The 17,834-nt window shown below is 38.1% G+C and overlaps 1 protein-coding gene across 9 annotated transcripts in view; it reads left to right on the forward strand.

Moving 5' to 3' along the window:
- Kiaa0753 (KIAA0753 ortholog) overlaps positions 1 to 17,834 on the forward strand; it is a 74,950-nt gene that overhangs the window by 43,024 nt on the left and 14,092 nt on the right. For 7 of the 9 annotated variants that reach the window (XR_013436283.1, XR_013436284.1, XM_040269515.2 and 4 more), the window contains 7 exons: positions 1,969 to 2,085; positions 3,221 to 3,310; positions 3,530 to 3,619; positions 10,193 to 10,271; positions 11,240 to 11,323; positions 14,920 to 15,105; positions 16,377 to 16,458. Coding sequence is in view for 6 of the 9 variants with exons in the window: in XM_040269515.2 (XP_040125449.1) it covers positions 1,969 to 2,085; positions 3,221 to 3,310; positions 3,530 to 3,619; positions 10,193 to 10,271; positions 11,240 to 11,323; positions 14,920 to 15,105; positions 16,377 to 16,458 (728 nt within the window). In the remaining 3 variants the exon portion in view is untranslated. Of the gene's footprint in view, positions 1 to 1,968; positions 2,086 to 3,220; positions 3,311 to 3,529; positions 3,620 to 3,801; positions 3,925 to 10,192; positions 10,272 to 11,239; positions 11,324 to 14,919; positions 15,106 to 16,376; positions 16,459 to 17,834 lie in introns of those variants that run through there. The other 2 variants (XR_005726519.2, XM_078042707.1) reach the window with 2 other exon arrangements.

Raw genomic sequence — 17,834 nt, forward strand, 5'->3', positions numbered from 1 at the left:
GTCTCGCTATGTTGCTGAGGCTGGCTTTGAATTCATAATACTCCTGCCTCAGCCTCCTGAGCTGCTGGAATTATATGTGTGTGCTATTGTACCCAGTGTCGTCGCCTTTTTTGAAAATATTTTTTTAGTTGTTAATGACCTCTATCATTTATTTATATGCAGTGCCGAGAATAAAACCCAATGCCTCACACATGCTAGGCAAGCACCCTATCACTGAGCCACAACCCCAGCCCCAGCCTCAGCCTGTGTCTTTCTTATATTTAAATGTTCGATGCCTGGAACATCATAGGCATTCACTAAATCTTTGCCAAATTAGTAAATATTTTAAGATAATTTAAATTGTAAGTTGAGATAATTATGAACCATAAAACTATTCAGATCTCGTTGACACTTTTTGAACTGCAGGAGGCAGTTAGGATAGTGCTGAGATTACTGTCTTGTCACCATCATTCATGGTACTTGGAAAATAAGGAGTTACCATACCATGGGGCTAGAGAGAAGCATTGTATTCAAGGGGGAGCGGGGTCTAGTTAGGAAATAGTCTTTTGGGAGCTCAGTTAAAGGTGACACAGAACTAACTTGTTTGCCATAGTTCAGTAGTCCTTGCCAACACAATGGAAGGAACTAGGACGTAGAATAATATGAAGAAGAAAGCGAAAACAGTATTTTGAGGAGGAGAAGGGGGAATGTAGGTGACTAGAGGGATCCAGCTTTGGGGAGGCTGTCAAAAGACATGGTTAACAGCCTAGCTCAAAAGATTCTCCTGAAGATTCCAAGTGGGTTCTGAATCAATAGTAATACTTACTTATTGGCCCTCATTAAATGGAAGAAAATATGTTGAGAGAATTTAATGTCTTGCTCATGTAACAGAGCTTGAACTAAAATCTGGTTTTCTGATTTGATCTTTATTTTGTCTTGTTTTATTTTTGCAGTTCTTGGGATTGAACCCAGGGTCTTGTGCACTGAACTACATCCCTAGTTGTTTAAATTTTATCTTGAGGGCTGGGGATGTGGCTCAAGCGGTAGCGCGCTCGCCTGGCATGCGTGCGGCCCGGGTTTGATCCTCAGCACCACATACCAATAAAGATGTTGTGTCCGCCGAGAACTAAAAAATAAATATTAAAAAAAATTCACTCTCTCTCTCTCTCCCCTCTCTCACTCTCTTAAAAAAAAAAAAAAAAAAAAACTCCCTCCTGCCATTCCCCTCTGTCTTCTCTTGCTTTCACTCTCCCTTTCACTCCTCTCCTCTTCTCTCTCTCTCTTTGCTCTCCCCGCCTCTTTCTTAAAAATAAATAAATAAATAATAAATTTTAGCTTGAGTCAGGGTCTTGCCAATTTGTCCAGTTGGCCTCAAACTTGCCATCCTCCTGTTTTAGCCTCCTGAATAGCTAGGATTACTACCATAACTGGCTTTATTATGTCTTTCTTTTTGTCTATTTTTATTACTCTCATTTCTATATTTTAATATATGTAAGTATTAATACAGAGATAGGCATTCATTTGATGACCTTGTAAAAACATCAGCAATTGAGGTTTGTATTCAAATCAAATATGCAGTGGACTGTCTTCTAGTGTATGTATGACAGGTGGAGGATAAGGCTTTTTGGCTCACAGTGGTGCTAGGCCTTGTAGAGATACATCTAGTAATATAATACGGAATATTATTAGTGACTCAAATCTCTCTATATATAAAAGCAGGTTTTGATGAAGTTCTTTTTCCTATAATTGAGTGTTGTTTCATTTAAAGTAGTGACAGCTTCTTTGAAGCAAAGGGAATGTCTCCACTTTGACCCTGTGCCCTGACTGCTGGAAGATCTCAGACTTCTTCAGGTTCAGCTTCTAATTTGGGGCTCTGTGCTGTAATCACCATGACTTTAATGCTCTTGTCTCCTCTGAGCCAGCACCTTTGGAGGAGTCACTGGATGTGGACTGAATGATTATAAAGGTCTACTTTTCCGTTTTATGCAGTGCTGCATGGCTACGGGTGAAATCTAGCCCCACAGATGCTGCAAAAGAACAGTCTTTCCAGCAAGAAGATACTCAAGAGGGAAGTCAGTTGAGTGTTGTCAAGCACGAATCAAATAGGTTTGTGCTGGAATTTTTCAAATCTTTGAAAATTGAAGGGCTCCTTTTATGTGGACTCTAAAGTAAGCTCCTTCTTGTCTTTCTTATGACTGAAATTGGTTATTTAAAATGTAGATTACTAAACTTTTCTGTTAAATTCTCCAGTTTATAATGAGCCCCTTTTATTCCTTCTTATTTAATTTGTTCAAAAATTGTATGTGTGTCGATTGTATATCCATTGCTAGTTTTGTGTATGGCACAATTGTGAGCTCTGGAGATGTTTTTTAAAAAAGAGTGAATAAGACATAATTCCAGCCCCTGCTTATTTATAATCAGCAGGGAAAATGTATAAATAGCTATAATCTAAGATAGAACATGGTACATACCCTACAAAGTGCTGAAGAGTAAAGAGGGTTTAAAAGAGGGAGAGGTTACTTCTTACTGCCAAGATCTAGGCTTCATGAAGGAGATGGAAATTGAACTAGAACTCACATAGGATTTAAATATGGGGGGATATGGGGAAAACATTCCAAACAAAGAACGGTGAAAAGAGGTTGCTCTGCATTTTGGGGCTGAAATTATTTTTGCAACTTTGGGAAAGCAAGTTGTTGGGGCTGGGGGTGTGGCTCAGTGGTGGAGCACTTGCCTGCCATGCAAAGGCCATGGCTTGATCCCCAGCACCTTAAAGAAAGAGTGGGGTCATTAATTAATTTGATAATATTCACATAACTTAAACCAAAAGAATCAAAGCCCTTTCATACACAATAAAATTGTTTAGAGTTAACACTATCCTTTTTATTTTTATTTGACTTCACTCTCTTCCTACATGGGGATTCATTTCTTTATCTAAACCTTAAGGGCTGTGTTTTTGTCAAACAAGAAATTCTGAATACAGCAATGCTTAATTTTCTTGAGAACATCTGTAGGCAGCTTTTCCTTATTCTACACACTAACTCAAAAGTTTTATACATAAATGTCTCTTTATAGGAAGAGAGAGCTTTATGGGTACAGACAAGTTACATTACCTACTGAGTCCTTAATGGAGCCAGGATTGGTGCTGGGGCTCAAGGGTCCCTACTTCTGCGCTGTTTCTCTGGTAATGATGCCCTGCTGCGTAGAGGCATAATTGATTTGACTCTTTTGTACTGTCTGCTAGGCTTGCTTGGCTTGAGGCTGAGTCTTCCAAAAGATTGAAGGAACTAGAAGAATTAAAAGCCAAAGAAATGGATCAAATGCAAAAACAGAGGTAAATACTTGTTTCTGAGGTAGAAAAGGGTAATTAGGCCTATTTTGTATCATCTAGCTCTAAAAGAGAGTTGAAGGTCTCCCATGCTGCTTATGCTTCTTGGCTTTCCACCTCCTTAAAATTCTGTGAAGCCTATAGTGGAACCCTGGTTGTAGGTAGACCCAGGGAGTCCTGGCTGCTTTGAGGAGAGTTGAGGTGACCCTTTGTACTGTTGTCTAGGCTTGACTGGCTTGATGCTGAAACTTCTAGGAGAACAAAGGAACTGAATGAACTGAAAACTGAAGAAATGGATCGACTCCAAAAATTAAGGTATGTGTTTGCTTTTGAAGAATAGGGGAAGCTTCCCATTCTAATTGATCCAGGGTTTTAACAACCAGCCTGGACGGTTTAGGCCTAACCTTATTACATGAGTAAGTGAATGAATGAGCACCTACATGCCTACATGTATATTATACCATGTTTTTGCTAGGAAGTGTTTCCTTTATGTGCAGTTTGAAGAAGAATTGAAAAGAACATCTATCATTTGAGGGAATTCTGTCTGAAAGATCAGAGTCTTAAAAGTACCTCAAAGATACTTTTCTCTAGCCAGATGCCAGTCCTTCTGAGGGCAGAAGGTTAGTACATTGTGTGTGTTCTACTCATGTGTGTGAGTGTATGGATTCTTTCATTTTTCCATGTTAGCTTGAATGCAGTGTTTTCAAATGAGACTGCTTTTTTTCCATTCATCCCCTAAGAATGCTATCACCTAACTATAGGCTTGAAGAGATTTGTTAAGTTTTACTGAAGGACATGACTGGGGAAGAATAGCAGTTCATTGGATTAGAAAAAGGGGAATAAAGAGAAGGGAATGGGAAAGACAGTAGAGTGAATCAGACATAATTTTCCTGTGTTCCCATATGAATACATGACCAGTGTAACTCCCATAATATGTCAAAATACATCCTACTGGCATGTATAACTAAAAGTAAAAGATTTTCTGGAGCTGCTGCTGCTAAAGTTGGCTCATTTTTCCAGCTCTGACAATCATTCGTCCTGCAGTCAAATGAATAGAACACTTGTTGAAACATCTGCATTTCTGACACTATTCATGATAGAACATTCAATCCCAGTTATAAGGGTTGTGGTTTCTCATGAGAGGACCAGGATGTCTGTAGTTAAGATTTCAAGTCATACAATCAAAATCTTAGGACTTGAAGGATCGTTTTTCCCCAACTGATGCTTCCAAGCCACTCTACACTGTCGCCACAAAATAACAGTCTAGCATATGTATACACATCCTCTGTGACAAGCTGGTTACTACTGTCAGAGGGATTCTATTCCTTGGTCATCTATAGCTATTAGAAGGTGCAACTTTAGGTTGTGTAAAATTTGATTCCCTGTGATTCCTACCCACACATAGGTGGACCACATAGCAAAAGCTTAATCCTCTGTACCCATTTATTCCCTCTGTGTGTCTTTTATTTTAAAAAATTACTGCACATGTTGTGCAACTCTACATCATATACAACCAGAGAAATGAAAAGTCATGCTCTATTTGTGTACAATGAATTGAAAAGCTTTCTGTTGTCATGTATAACTGATTAGAACTAATAAAAAATTTTTAAAAATTAAACATATCAGACATGTGGAACATAATAAATACCCTTGAACAATCCAGAACATGAAATGAACAACCCAACCCAAGAAATAGGTCATTGCCACTAATGGAGAAGTTTCTAATGACCTCCTCCTCAGTTGCATCCTCTTTTCCCCCAGAGGTAGCCACTTTTCTGATTCCTGTATTAATCTTTTCATTATCTTTTTAAAAAAATAAATCTACCACCTGTGTAAGCATTCCTACCAATATATTATTTAATTTCGAAAACTGAGAGTAACTAATCTAGCTAAACCAAGGTAACAGTGTTGCTGGCATTAGATGAAGGCTCTCAGGAAAAGAGGTTGCGTGGAGTCTGGATCATAATCTGACATGCACTTCCCTGAGAATTTTTAGGAGCCTTGTCCCAGGAAATCAGTGAGCAAGATCATGAATGAGTTCTGGCAGGGATCGTGCTCACCATTTCAGGGCTACAGGTGAACCGGATCTGCGGGGCTTTTGAAAGAAGCCTCATCAGGGGCATAGGCTGCCCTGTCACACTCTGCTTCTCAGCTCCTCTGACAGCTTTAATGGGGGTAAAACGAGGATCCTCAGCAGACACTAGGGCTCGAGGATTGGGAATTTCATCAGTTTCAGGGCAAGATGAGCCAAGCATCTAGGCCAGTTTAGCTTGTATGGTTTTTCACATCTTGTACTTTTTTTTCTGTTTACTTGCTTGTTTTGATAGAACAAATTTAGCTTCCTTAATCCTAAATTAGCTTCTTGAGAAAGGATGAATACAAAGTAAATCTTCTCAATCCTGTCAAGCTTAAAAATGTTTTCATTCTACTCTTATATTTGCTAATAGTCTTAATGTGTATAGAACTCTTAATTGAAGATTGTTTTTGACAATTTTTAAATTAAACTTTTTATTATGAGATAATTATACATTCACATCAAAGTTGTAATAATACAAAGAAGTCTTTGGAACCCTTTAACCACTTTCCCTAGTACAATATTTTCGTGAACGATAGCATAGTGCTACAACCAGGATATTGACCTTGACACGGTCAAGGAGCACCTGATGGGCAGTGATATAGTCAAGAACATTTCCATCACCACAAAGTTCCCTCATGTTTGTCCATCTATAGCACACCTGCTTGTAACCCTTGGCAACCACTAATCTGTTCTCCCTGTTTATGATTTTGTTATTTCAGGTCTTATATAAGTGAAAACATAGTTGCCTAACCTTTTGGGATTGACTGTTTTTTCCCCATACATCCTTCTCTGGAGATTGATCCAGGTTGTGCACGTTTCATTTGTTCATTCTTTTTGTTGTTAAATACACTCCATGTTATGGATATACCTCTGTTTTTTAAATTGTTCACTGGTTAAACATCTGAGGAACATCTGGGTTATTTCTAGTTTGTGACTGTTATGAATAAAGTTTTCTGTAAACACTCAAGAACAGTTTTCTTTTCTCTAGAATAAATGCCAGAGTGCAATTACTGGGTCATATGCAGTTGTGTTTGGGTTAATATAAAACTGCCAAGCTATTCTCTAGAGTGGCTCCCTACCCCCACCAGCAGGATTGAGGGGTCCAGTCGCTCTGCAATTCTGCCAGCATCGATTGGTTCACTGTTTTCTTTTTGATGTTGTGATAAGTGTTTAGTACATGGTGAACATCCTTTCATGTACTTATTTGCTCTCTACTCTCTTTAATGGCACATGGCACAGGTTTCTTTTGTGGTGTTTGGCTGTAGTTGGGGAGTTATTTTCTGACAATTTTCCATCTTCCTCAACTGTCCCTTTGGCTAGAGAGAGTGGGCCTTTATTATATCTTACTTAATCTTATACATTTATGTGCATACGTATGTCTGTACCTATTGGCATTTCTGATTGCTTGCTTCTCCAGTGTCTGATTCTGGGATATCCGAGGCAAAAAGGAAACCCAGGGAACTCACCACCTTGTCTTTTTTTGGTTCCCAGAGTCCCTTGCTGATCTATCTTTGCTCTACCTTTTCTAGTCCTTTTCTTTAGTTTACATTTAATGTTTAAGGTTCCTAGTTGTACTTAATAAAAAAAAAAAATGGGAAAAGAACATATATTCCTCCTGTCCCAAAGTAGAAGTCTAACCAGAATTTTTTTAAAGTATTATTTCATTGTCTTGTTTTCAATGAGAAATCAGAATCTTGCTTTTTAATTCTCTAGAAGCAACCCTTTTTCTCCCCTCAGTGTTCTGAAATTTCACAGAACTTGGTGTGCATGTGTTTTCATTTATCAGTGGACCTTTTTCAATCTGGCAGTTTATTTCCTTCAGTTCTGACAAATGTTCTTGCTTTATTTTGCACTTGTTTTCTTTGTCCGTTTCTCTGTTCCCCTATTCTGTAACTTCTGTTCTTGGATGTTGGGCTTCCTGGATTGGTCCTCGAATTTTTTTTGTCTGTATTTCCTATTTCCTCCTTGCACCCCAGGAGGCAATTTCCTCATACTTAGTATTTAACCTATTATTAGATTTGTTATTTCTGCTACAGTGTTTTTAAATTTTAAGAGTTCTATTATATTTTCCAAATTTCTCTCTCTTAGTCTCCTTTTATGCTATTTTTCTTCTCTTTGAGTACATTAACAATAGTTTTTCCTTACTGCTCTATATAATCTTTTCCTTTCTCAGCTGGAAATCCTTGGCTATCTTCTAGTGTTTAAATGGAGGGGACTGATTACTGATTGAAAACTCTGCCATTTGAATTAGAATCTGTATTTAGTTTTAGGGTTTTTAAAAAATTGTTTTTTTGTGGTATACTTTACATGTAGTAAGATGCAAAGAACTCAGTGGTTTATACTTCAGTGAGTTTTGACAGATGTATATATCTGGGTGACCAAAACCCTAATCAAGATAACGAAAATATCTATCAATCTAGACTATTCCTAGGTGTTTTTTCTGGTCATTCCCTACCCCCACATGACCAAATCCCTCACAGAGGCAGCCACTTTCTGATGTTTTGCCCCATAGACTAGTTTTGACTATTATTTATTTTTATTTTATTTTATTTTTTAGTTGTAGATGGACACAATACCTTTATTTTGCTTATTTATGTGTGGTGCTGAGGATTGAACCCACTGTCTCCCATGTGGCCAGGTGCTCTACCCGTGAGCTACAACCCCAGACCTAGTTTTGCCTATTCTTGAACTCTGGTAGAATCTTCACAGTCCATTCCTTTGTTTCTGGCTTCTTTTGTTTAACAAGATATTTGAGCTGGGCATGTAATCCCAGTGGCTCAGGAGGCTGAGCAGGAGGATTGCAAGTTCAAAGCCAGCCTCAGCAAGTCAATGAGGCTCTAAGTACCTCAGTGAGACCTTGCCTTAAATTAAAAAAAAGAAAGAAAAAGGTATTTGGGATTCAGCCACATGGTGCCTCTATCAGTGTAGTTGATTCCATTGTATTGCTGAGTGGTATTCCACTGGATGAATGTACCACATATTCTTTATCCATTCTTCTTCGATTTAACATTGGCAGTATTTCCCATTTTTAGTTGGTTTAAATAAAGTTTTTATAAACATTCTTACACTTTTTTTTTTTTGTAGACATGCTTTCATTTCTATTGGGTAAATACTTAGGAGTAGAATTTCTGGGTTGTAAGATAGGCAGTTGTTTATAAAACTATCATACAAACTTTGCAGAGTAGTTGTAACCTTTTGTACTCCTATCTGCAGTACACGAGAGTGTTTTTCTAGTTGTCCTGTTTCCTTGCTTACCTGTTGTCTTGGCGATCTTTTTCATTTTAGCCCTTCTGGTGAGGTTGTGGTGATCTTTCCTTGTGGTTTTGATTTGCATGTCCTTGATGATTAATGGTGATGAGCACCTTTCTTAGTGTTTATTAGGTGAAATGTCAGTTCAAATAAGTTGCCCATTGTTTTTGGTCACCATTGTTTTCAATTATTGGTTGGACTTCTTTATACATAGTTTTTGGATACAAGCCCCTTGCCAGATATATGTGCAACAGATATTTCCTCTCAATACTCTGGCTTTCTTATGTATCTTTTAATGTTATTCGAATGGTGATTAAAGTTTTAAATTCTGCTTAAGACCATTTTTATCAATTTTTCTTTTGTGTTTTTTTTTTTTTTGGTGAACTTAGAAATCATTGCCCAAATTAAGATATCAAAGATATTTTCTTCTAAATGCCTATAACTTTAATTTTTATGTTTGTGTCTGATTTATTTTGAATTAATTTTTGTATTTGAGATGAGATACTGATCACAGTTACATTTTATTTCTTATGGATATCTGGCTATTCCAGCACCTTCTGATGAAAGGATTATTGAACTTGAGCTTTCTTCTGGGGCCATGTGAATTGACCCCTGTATTGGTCTTGAAGTCTTTCCTTTGGGATGGGGTCAGCCTGCCCAGAAAAGGGGTTTTTGATCTTCTGCCTAGAGGGTAAGGATCTGGATGTGGGTGTCCCAAGAGCTCAGTTGGGGGAGGGGGCTGAGGGTCTCATACTCAGCATTTAGTCCGAACACTTGCTCCCCTCTTTTGAGTATGGCACCTATACAACTGTGATTGGCCACCACTAGTCTGGAGACTCTTGGGAATGAGCAAACTGACCTTCTCTTAGAGCTTCTCTTAGAGAGGCAGTTGTCCAGTTGTGTGAAGTAGGGCAAGGGACCTGGGGATCTGACTTCTCAGATATCATTAAACTCTTCCATTTTTAAGTTACTCTTTCCCACTTTCCTCAGACTTAGACACACCTTGTACCACTAGTTGCGTGCCTGTTTAAGTCAGAAGTGCAAATTATGTGTGTTCCTAGTTTCTCTATCACTGGCCTAGATTTTGGCATTCACAGGTCAGCTCAGTTAATTATTTTGTCCTTTGTCTTCCAGAACCATTGTTTTTCCTCCTCGTGTTTGACTGTGTATATCTAACTCTGCTATTGTTTTCAGTGAGATTTTAAAAGGGAACAGTTTAACTACTACCCTCTTTAGCTATTTAGAGGCAATTAATTTGTCTTCATTGTCTCCAGTTCTGACACACTTCCTTATATGTTATCTAAGCCCTTGTGCACAAAGTGGGGCCTAGAACCAGCAGTGTTGCCTTAACTGGGAGCTTTTGGGAATGCAGAAATGTGTCCTCACTCCACCAATTAAATCAGAGTCTACATTTTAATAACATCTCCAGGAATTTGTATGGTCATTGTAGTTAGAGAAGTACTCTGGGTCTTATTAGATTTAGTTTCACCTAGAGTGGTGGGTATGCAAAATAGGACATTTTCTTGCTTTTGACATGAATTTTCAATTTTATTTCTAAATAGCATTTCTGCCAGCCAGTTAGCGGACAAGGTAGAGGAGGCAGTTCTGGAACGTTTGAAACCCCTCTTGGTCAAGGCCCAGGTAATCTAGTTCATCTCCTCTGCTTGTCTTTGGAAGTTCTGGAATAAAAAGAGTTGCCACAGAGGTCGTACTGACCCTTTGTTGGGTCAAGTGTCTCTTTAGCCTGAAGCTGCATTGCACAGCACAGCCCTCTCTAGACACCTGCAGACCACTGCACACTATATTGGTATGTCCTGTGTTATGGGGAAGGGAAACAGATAGGGGGAAGAAAGGAATGACTTGCTTTTGAGAGAAGTGAGATTTTAATTTGGGGAACAAGCTTTGATTGCAGTTTCCATTCCTAACCCCCCAAATTTATTTAGTTTCCTATTTCTACTCTAATGCTGTCCTCTCTCACCACAGCGATTTGGAATGCTTGGCTTTAGGAGAGGGAGAGTATGATACTTCTCTGCACAAACCAGTACTTTCCTGAAGATGAAATAATATGTAGCACCACCAAGAGGTTGTGCCATCCTCCCCTAAACAGTGAGCTAAATTCTACAGGTCCTGTAGACTCACTGTACAAATAGAAACCATCATGTTTGGATGAATAGATGAAGCTTAAATAGGATGAATACCATCTGGGTCCCTGCACAGACCACTACACTTCTGTGTTTTTAAGTTATGGAATGTTAAATTATTATTCAAGTCCATGGAAACTTCAGGAGTAGTGAACAAATGGGCTCTTAGTGATGGAATTATCTAGCCTCCTCATTTTATCATTGAGGAAACCGTGGAACAGAGAAGTTGAATGATTTGCATAAAAGGACACAGCTACTGTGGCAGTGTTTACAAAGATGAGGGAGGAAAAAGCATGGTGAGCCAAGAGCAACACATGGCATTTATTTTCATGAAGACAAAGTACTTTAATTGCTGCAAAAAACCTAATACTGCTACAGCTGAAGTTATTCTGGTAACAGCATCCATTTGTATTAATATGAGTTGTAAGTTTTTATAACCCATGAATGTATTTATGTCTGTTTTAATAGAGAGTTAATTCTTCTACGGAAGCAAATATTCATTTGAAGGATCGTCCATCATTTAACACAGCAGCAGCCCAGCCTGCAGAGCAGGTGCGTGTTGTGGTGTTCTGGTATTATTACATGATGATGTCTCCAGTCGAAGGAAAATGATATGCAGATTACTTTGCAAACACTACATTATCCTATTCAAGGAGGGTGAAATTATTTTTCGTATTTGGCATGTTAATTCTTACATTGTATATTTAGCATTATGGCTTAGATCACCCTTGCAAATAGCACACAGACCTCTCAGGAGCCACAGGTTTTTGTCAGTGGCTCTTTCATCTCTCCTCCTAATGACAGAATGCGGGTGCATGTGGCCCTGAATGTTGATGGCTGTGGCAGAAGAATGGCTGCCCTCATTTTCTTTCATTCAGCTTTGTTGTGCTCATTGCTGGCCTAATTTCCTTTATACTTAGGGCCTAATATTTTTGTTAGGCAAGCATGTTTTGAGTGCCTAGCATGTGACCAGTGTCTAGTCTGGCAGAGAGAAAAAAAAGTCTAGGAAAGAAATAAAAACAGTTGAGAAAAATAAAAACATCTTTGGGGGGAATCTCCTTCCTTGCATAGGCTTAGAAAGTGCAAGTTGCATCCTTTTAATCTTTGCAGAGGTTGGAAAGATATTTATTGCTTCAGTTAACTCAGAACAAGTAAAGGGCAAGGCAAGTATAAAGACTTCAGAGTTAGAAGGAAGTTGAACTGACATCATCAGCCAATGACCTCAGGAACAGGAAGAAAGGTTTGGAGAAGATATCTATCCTATTCTAATTATTAAGCAATATTTTAGCTGTACCGTATTTTCATAATCTTTGTGATCATAATTCTCTTGTACCACTATCATATGACCAAATCTCGTGTGAGGTGAGACTCCTGAGACTGGAAGCTAAAACCACATTTGGTCATTACAAAATCATTTATGCTCTGGTTGGTGTTTTGTGCAGCATAGCCACTAAATGATTTTTCTCCTAGCAAAATAATGTGCTCATATCTAACTTAGGGAGGCAACTCTGTTCTGCATTTTTTTTTCCTCTGTATGCATTTTAACTTGAAGGAAAAGTGTAGTGATTATAAATGCTGACAGTGGAATAGACATGTCTGAATATTGCTAGGAATGATCAGCCTTGAACTATTCTGTAGGCATTAAATAATCTCCAATACAGCTTATTGAAAGATAATATTTAGAATTCTGGGCTTTTTTTTTTTTTTTTTTGTACCAGGGATTGAGCCCAGGGGCACTTAACCATTGAGCCACATCCCCAGCCTTTTTTTTTTTGGTGTGTGTGTGTGTGTGTGTGTGTGTGTGGTGCTGGGAATTGAATCTACTGAGAGCTAAATTTGGCTTTAGGAGAGGGAAAGTATGACACTTCTCTGCACAAACCAGTACTTTCCTGAAGATGAAATAATATGTAGCACCACCAAGAGGTTGTGCCATCCTCCCATAAACAGTAAGCTAAATTCTACAGGTCCTGTAGACTCACTGTACAAATAGAAACCATCATGTTTGGATGTGATATGCATGCGAGGCAAGCACTCTACCAACTGAGGTATATCCCCAAGCCTCCTCCCTTAAAATATTTTTTAATTTAGTTGTAGATGAACACACAGTATCTTTATTTATTTTTATGTGGGGTTGAGGATTGAACCTAGTGCCTCACACATGCGAGGCAAGCACTTTACCACTGAGCTACAGCCTCAGCACCCCAGCTTTTTTTGTATTTTATTTAGAGACAGGATCTCTCTGAGTTGCTTAGGGCCTCGCTGAGTTGCTGAGTCTAGCTTTGAACTTGTGATCCTCCTGCCTCACACTTCTGAGCCTTTGGGATTACAGGCGTGCATCACCACACCCAGTGAATTCTGGGCTGTTATAAACAGCAGCAGCATTGCTAAGAGTTTTCCAGTTAGTACTATCAACAGTCAATGTTTATAAATAACTGGACAAAAATAAACACAAATTCATGCAAGTTATCATGATAAAAGTAGAATTTTCTTTTACTATGTTAACTTATGAAGAGCTGTAGGACCTTAACCACAAATTCTCAGAGTAATTTTCTTTAAAATGGAGAAGACAGTTTGCTCCCTTTTACTTGTAAATAATAAGTAAAATTTAGCTCTCAGTAGATTTATCTATAAACCAGATGATCTCTATACCAGGAAAAAGCTCTTAAAAAGGGACCATGATAATATATTTCTCTTACAGCTACTGTTTTCATTAAACATGCATATTAAATTTATTTTTATAAAATACATGAGGTTTTTGTTTTAGAAATTAAACTTGTATATGCTTGTCATCAAAAATTCAAATTAGGAAAGAAAAAGTATAGTATGAAAAATAAAACTTCCACACAGACAGATCATGTGCTTTTCTGTACCATGCTGCTTTCTTTATATTTTGTCACTCTTTCCATGATAGCACATTGAGATTTCCCTTATCTTTTTTTGGATGGAGGTGGGGTGGGGGGTAACAAAGATTGAACTCAGGGGCACTTGACCACTGAACCACATCCCTAGCCCTATTTTGTATTCTCATTGAGTTGCTTAGCTCCTCGATAAGTTGCTGAGGCTGGCTTTGAACTCTCGATCCTCCTGCCTGTATCTCCTGAGCTGCTGGGATTACAGGCATGCACCACCACACCTGGCTGTCCTTATCTTTTTTAATAGAACATGGTGTTCTTGGTATTCCATTCTTTATAGATGGAAAATATTACATATACAACACACATGCACACACACACCACACCACACACATATATACCATACACACACATGTACCACACACACATACACACACATATCACACACACACCTTAATTAACCATGTTTGTGTTGTTGGTTATTTCTAGTTGTTTTTTATTTTTTTTTTATAATTTTGTTGCATTTATTCCCCTGATTTTTGTTTTTTTAACTTTGATTAAAGTTGAGCATTTTTTCTTTAATATAGTTTCTTCTGTTAGAAGATTTTTTTTTAATGCTATAGCTGTAACCTTTTGCTGGGTGTCTTATTTCATGCCAAGCACTGTGCTAAGTGTCCCAATACCCAAGCTCTTCTGAAATCTTTCACCTCTGACATACAAGATTATTATTTCCATAGAATAGATGAGAAGATTGAGACTCAGAGAGATTGAATAAACTTGTCCAAAGTTGCAAGCTGATGAGTGGGCTGCACCAAGCTTTAGTCTCAAGAGCGTCTCATTCTTTACCTAGCAGACATTCTTGCAAGACATATATTAGGATCAAGAGCAATATAATGCATGTAGAAATGCTTTGTACATGTTAAGGATACATGGTCAAGAAAGGCTGGTGAAATGCTCCCAGATTACAACTACAGAATCTCAAGCAAAGATAAAGAATTCTGAACTTTGTACAATATGATACCTTCTCCTGAATATAACAGAAGGAAGAGATTGTTCTACTAATGGGCAAAACATCTAAATTATCTAATTTACATGGACAATAATCTATTATTTGATTAATGCCATCATTTAAATAACTGATAAAAATTGTACTGATGTTAGTGCTTTTGATGTTTAGTGACTTAGAAGTTTTAACATAGAAACTCTACCAGTTTGATCATTATGCTTTTGGTTTACTATTATCAGCAATAATGTTTAAGTTTTTAATCACTTTTCTACCCTTCCCTTATTTTGTAGGCTACAGCTGTTAATTCTGAATCCATCAATATTCATCAGTTGGATTACTTTTTGGAAGATACTGCTCATGAGCTCTGGGCTATGACTCATGCTAAGATATTTGGTTCAGAAACCTCACCCACCTTGAGGGACAGCAAGGACATCCCAAATCTGGAGATCATGATGCTCCGAATGGAGGAAATGGAAGTAAGGTCTAGGGTTGCTGGTCTGGTTTGCTGCTTGGGCTTACCTCTTCCTCCTCATGCCTCTGGAGCTTAATAAGCCAGAGTCATGTGGTCCTTCTTTTAAGTCCCAGCTATATTGCCAACTAAGTGTATGACTTTGTTATGGTCAGTTACCCTGTCTAATGAATAGGGTGTTTAAGGATGAGAGGTATAAGGCGTTCAGCATATAGTCTGATGCCTAACGAAGTAAGTGATAACTATTATTATCCTCTTAATAGTAATGATTTGTGATTCCAGAAACACTGGGACCATAGACTTTTTCATCCATTAGCTTATAAGTACTATTCAGTTGTCTCTTCTGCTCTTCTGTAGTATGATCATATCAAATCACAGATAATTTTACCTTTAATTGCTGTACTACTACTTATGCTTTTCTCAAAAATTTAACCCATTCCCTGGATTATTCAGAGCAGGAAATTGAGATCCAGTAAGGGAATAACAAAAAATTACAGGGAGAGCTTGGATGAAAATTCAGCTCTTCCTGGCAGCAAGTTCAGCATTTTCTTTTCATTCATTGAACCATGATTAAATTTCAATTGACCTTTGCTGCCTAAAAGAAGCATTATAAGGAACACAATTTTTTGTTGATTTTTGAAAATTCTAAGATATATACTTTATTCTGATCTTGGAACTGATTTTCCCTTGTTGAGGATAACTTTCCAGACCTAAGCCATCCCAAACAATGGCCACTAGCTGCATGTGCCTAGAAATATTAAATAATTAAAATTAAAACGTGGGGCTGGGGATGTGGCTCAAGCGGTAGCGCACTCGCCTGGCATGCGTGCGGCCCGGGTTCGATCCTCAGCACCACATACCAACAAAGATGTTGTGTCCGCCGAGAATAAAAAATAAATATTAAAAATCCTCTCTCTAAAAAAAAAAATAAATAAATAAAATTAAATTAAATTAAAACGCACAACAAGTGCTCAATAGTTAGTAGTTACTGTATTAGACAGGGCACATAAGCAATGTTTCTGTCATCACAGCACGTTTTAGTGGGCAGTACTGGTCTAGATTGCAGTCATGTTAATCACCTTGTTTTGTTTTACTTCACCTCATGAGCTAATCACTTCTTCACTTCATGAGCTAATCACTTCCTATCCTGGCAACCACCTGTTCCTGGCCCTGTGTCTGTATTAATCATGTCTGAAGAACTTTTCCATCCCCACTAGTTCTGTTAACAATGAAACTCATTTTTTCTCATAAATTAAACTTTTTTTTTTTTTTTTTAAGAAATACCAGGAGACGGTTCGCCAAAGATATAATAAAATTGTATATGCTGATCCTCATTTATGGATTCAGGAAGTAGGAAATGGTAGGTATTCCCCCCACTCCTTCCCCCAACATTTTATTCTAAAAAGAAAAGCTTAGAAAAATTATACAGAAAATATTTGTGTACCCACCTTTGAGACTATAAAATGAACATTTTGCTGATTGTCTATCCATGTGTTTATCCCTCTGTCCATCAGTTCATCTTGTCTTTGCATTTCAGATGCATCTTCACATTTCAGTGTTGCCAGATATCAGTAGTTTATCCCTAATTTTGTAGCATATATATCATCAGCTAGAATTTAATATTTATAGTCTTTTTCTTTTGTGATTTAATATTTAAATATAATAAAATGTATAGATCTTAATTGTCCTTTGATGAGTCTTGACAAATGGGTACATGTTTGTTACCCAACCACTATCCAGACATAGCACACATCGTCGTCTCAGGAAGTCCCCTCATGCCCTTCCCAGTCAGCTCCCCACCACCAGGCAACCACTGTGCTTTTTAAATCAGTTTTGACTTTTCTAGAATTTTATATAAATGTAATCATAGTATATACTCTTGTCTAGATTCCTTTCATTCAGCTTAGTGTTTTATGTTGCTTATTCTCTTGTTGCCACTCGAGCAAATTGAAGTTTTTAACAAGTTTAATGCATAAATTTAGTGACTTAAAACAGGTTTATCCTCTTCTGGTTCTGGAAGTCAGAAGTCTAAAATGGGAGATGAGAGGGCTAATTCCTTCTGAAGGCTCCAGAGGAAGATCTTTTCCTTAAGTTTCTAAGACTGTTGGCATTCCTTCATCTGTGGCCTTTGTAGTGCAGCCTCAGTTTTCATTCCCACATTGTCTTTTTTCTTCTATAATCAGATCTTTCTCTATTTGTCTATTATAAGGACCCTTCTGGTCACATTTAAGGCTCCAGTAATCCAGGATTCTTTCCTCATCTCAAGATCTTTAGCTTGCTGGGTGTGGTGGCACATAGATGTAATCCCAGTGGCTCAGGAGGCTGAGGTGGGAGGATTGCAAGTTCAAAGCTACCCTCAGCAATTGAGCGAGGCCCTAAGCAACTCATTGAGACCCTGTCTCAAAATAAAATACAAAAAAAAAGGGCTAAGGATGTGGCTCAGAGATAAGTTCCCTTGGGTTGGGGGGGGGGCGGGGGCGGGGGGGGGGGTCTTCACCCTAATTGAAGACCTTTTGGCATAGAAGGTAACATTCACAGGTTCCGGAATATCAGGTTGTAGATGTCTTGAGGGGCCTTATTCATCCTGCTACTCTATTGTATTCTCTTGTATTGCTGAGTAATATCCTGTGGTATGAAGGTACTACATCTGGTTTATGCATTTACCTGTGAATCTGCATTTGATTGCTTCCAGTTTGGACTTATTAAGAGTAAATCTGCTGCTATTAGGAGTAAATC

Source organism: Ictidomys tridecemlineatus, chromosome 3 (assembly GCF_052094955.1).
Source record: "Ictidomys tridecemlineatus isolate mIctTri1 chromosome 3, mIctTri1.hap1, whole genome shotgun sequence".
In the NCBI taxonomy this organism is placed as follows: Eukaryota; Metazoa; Chordata; class Mammalia; order Rodentia; family Sciuridae; genus Ictidomys; species Ictidomys tridecemlineatus.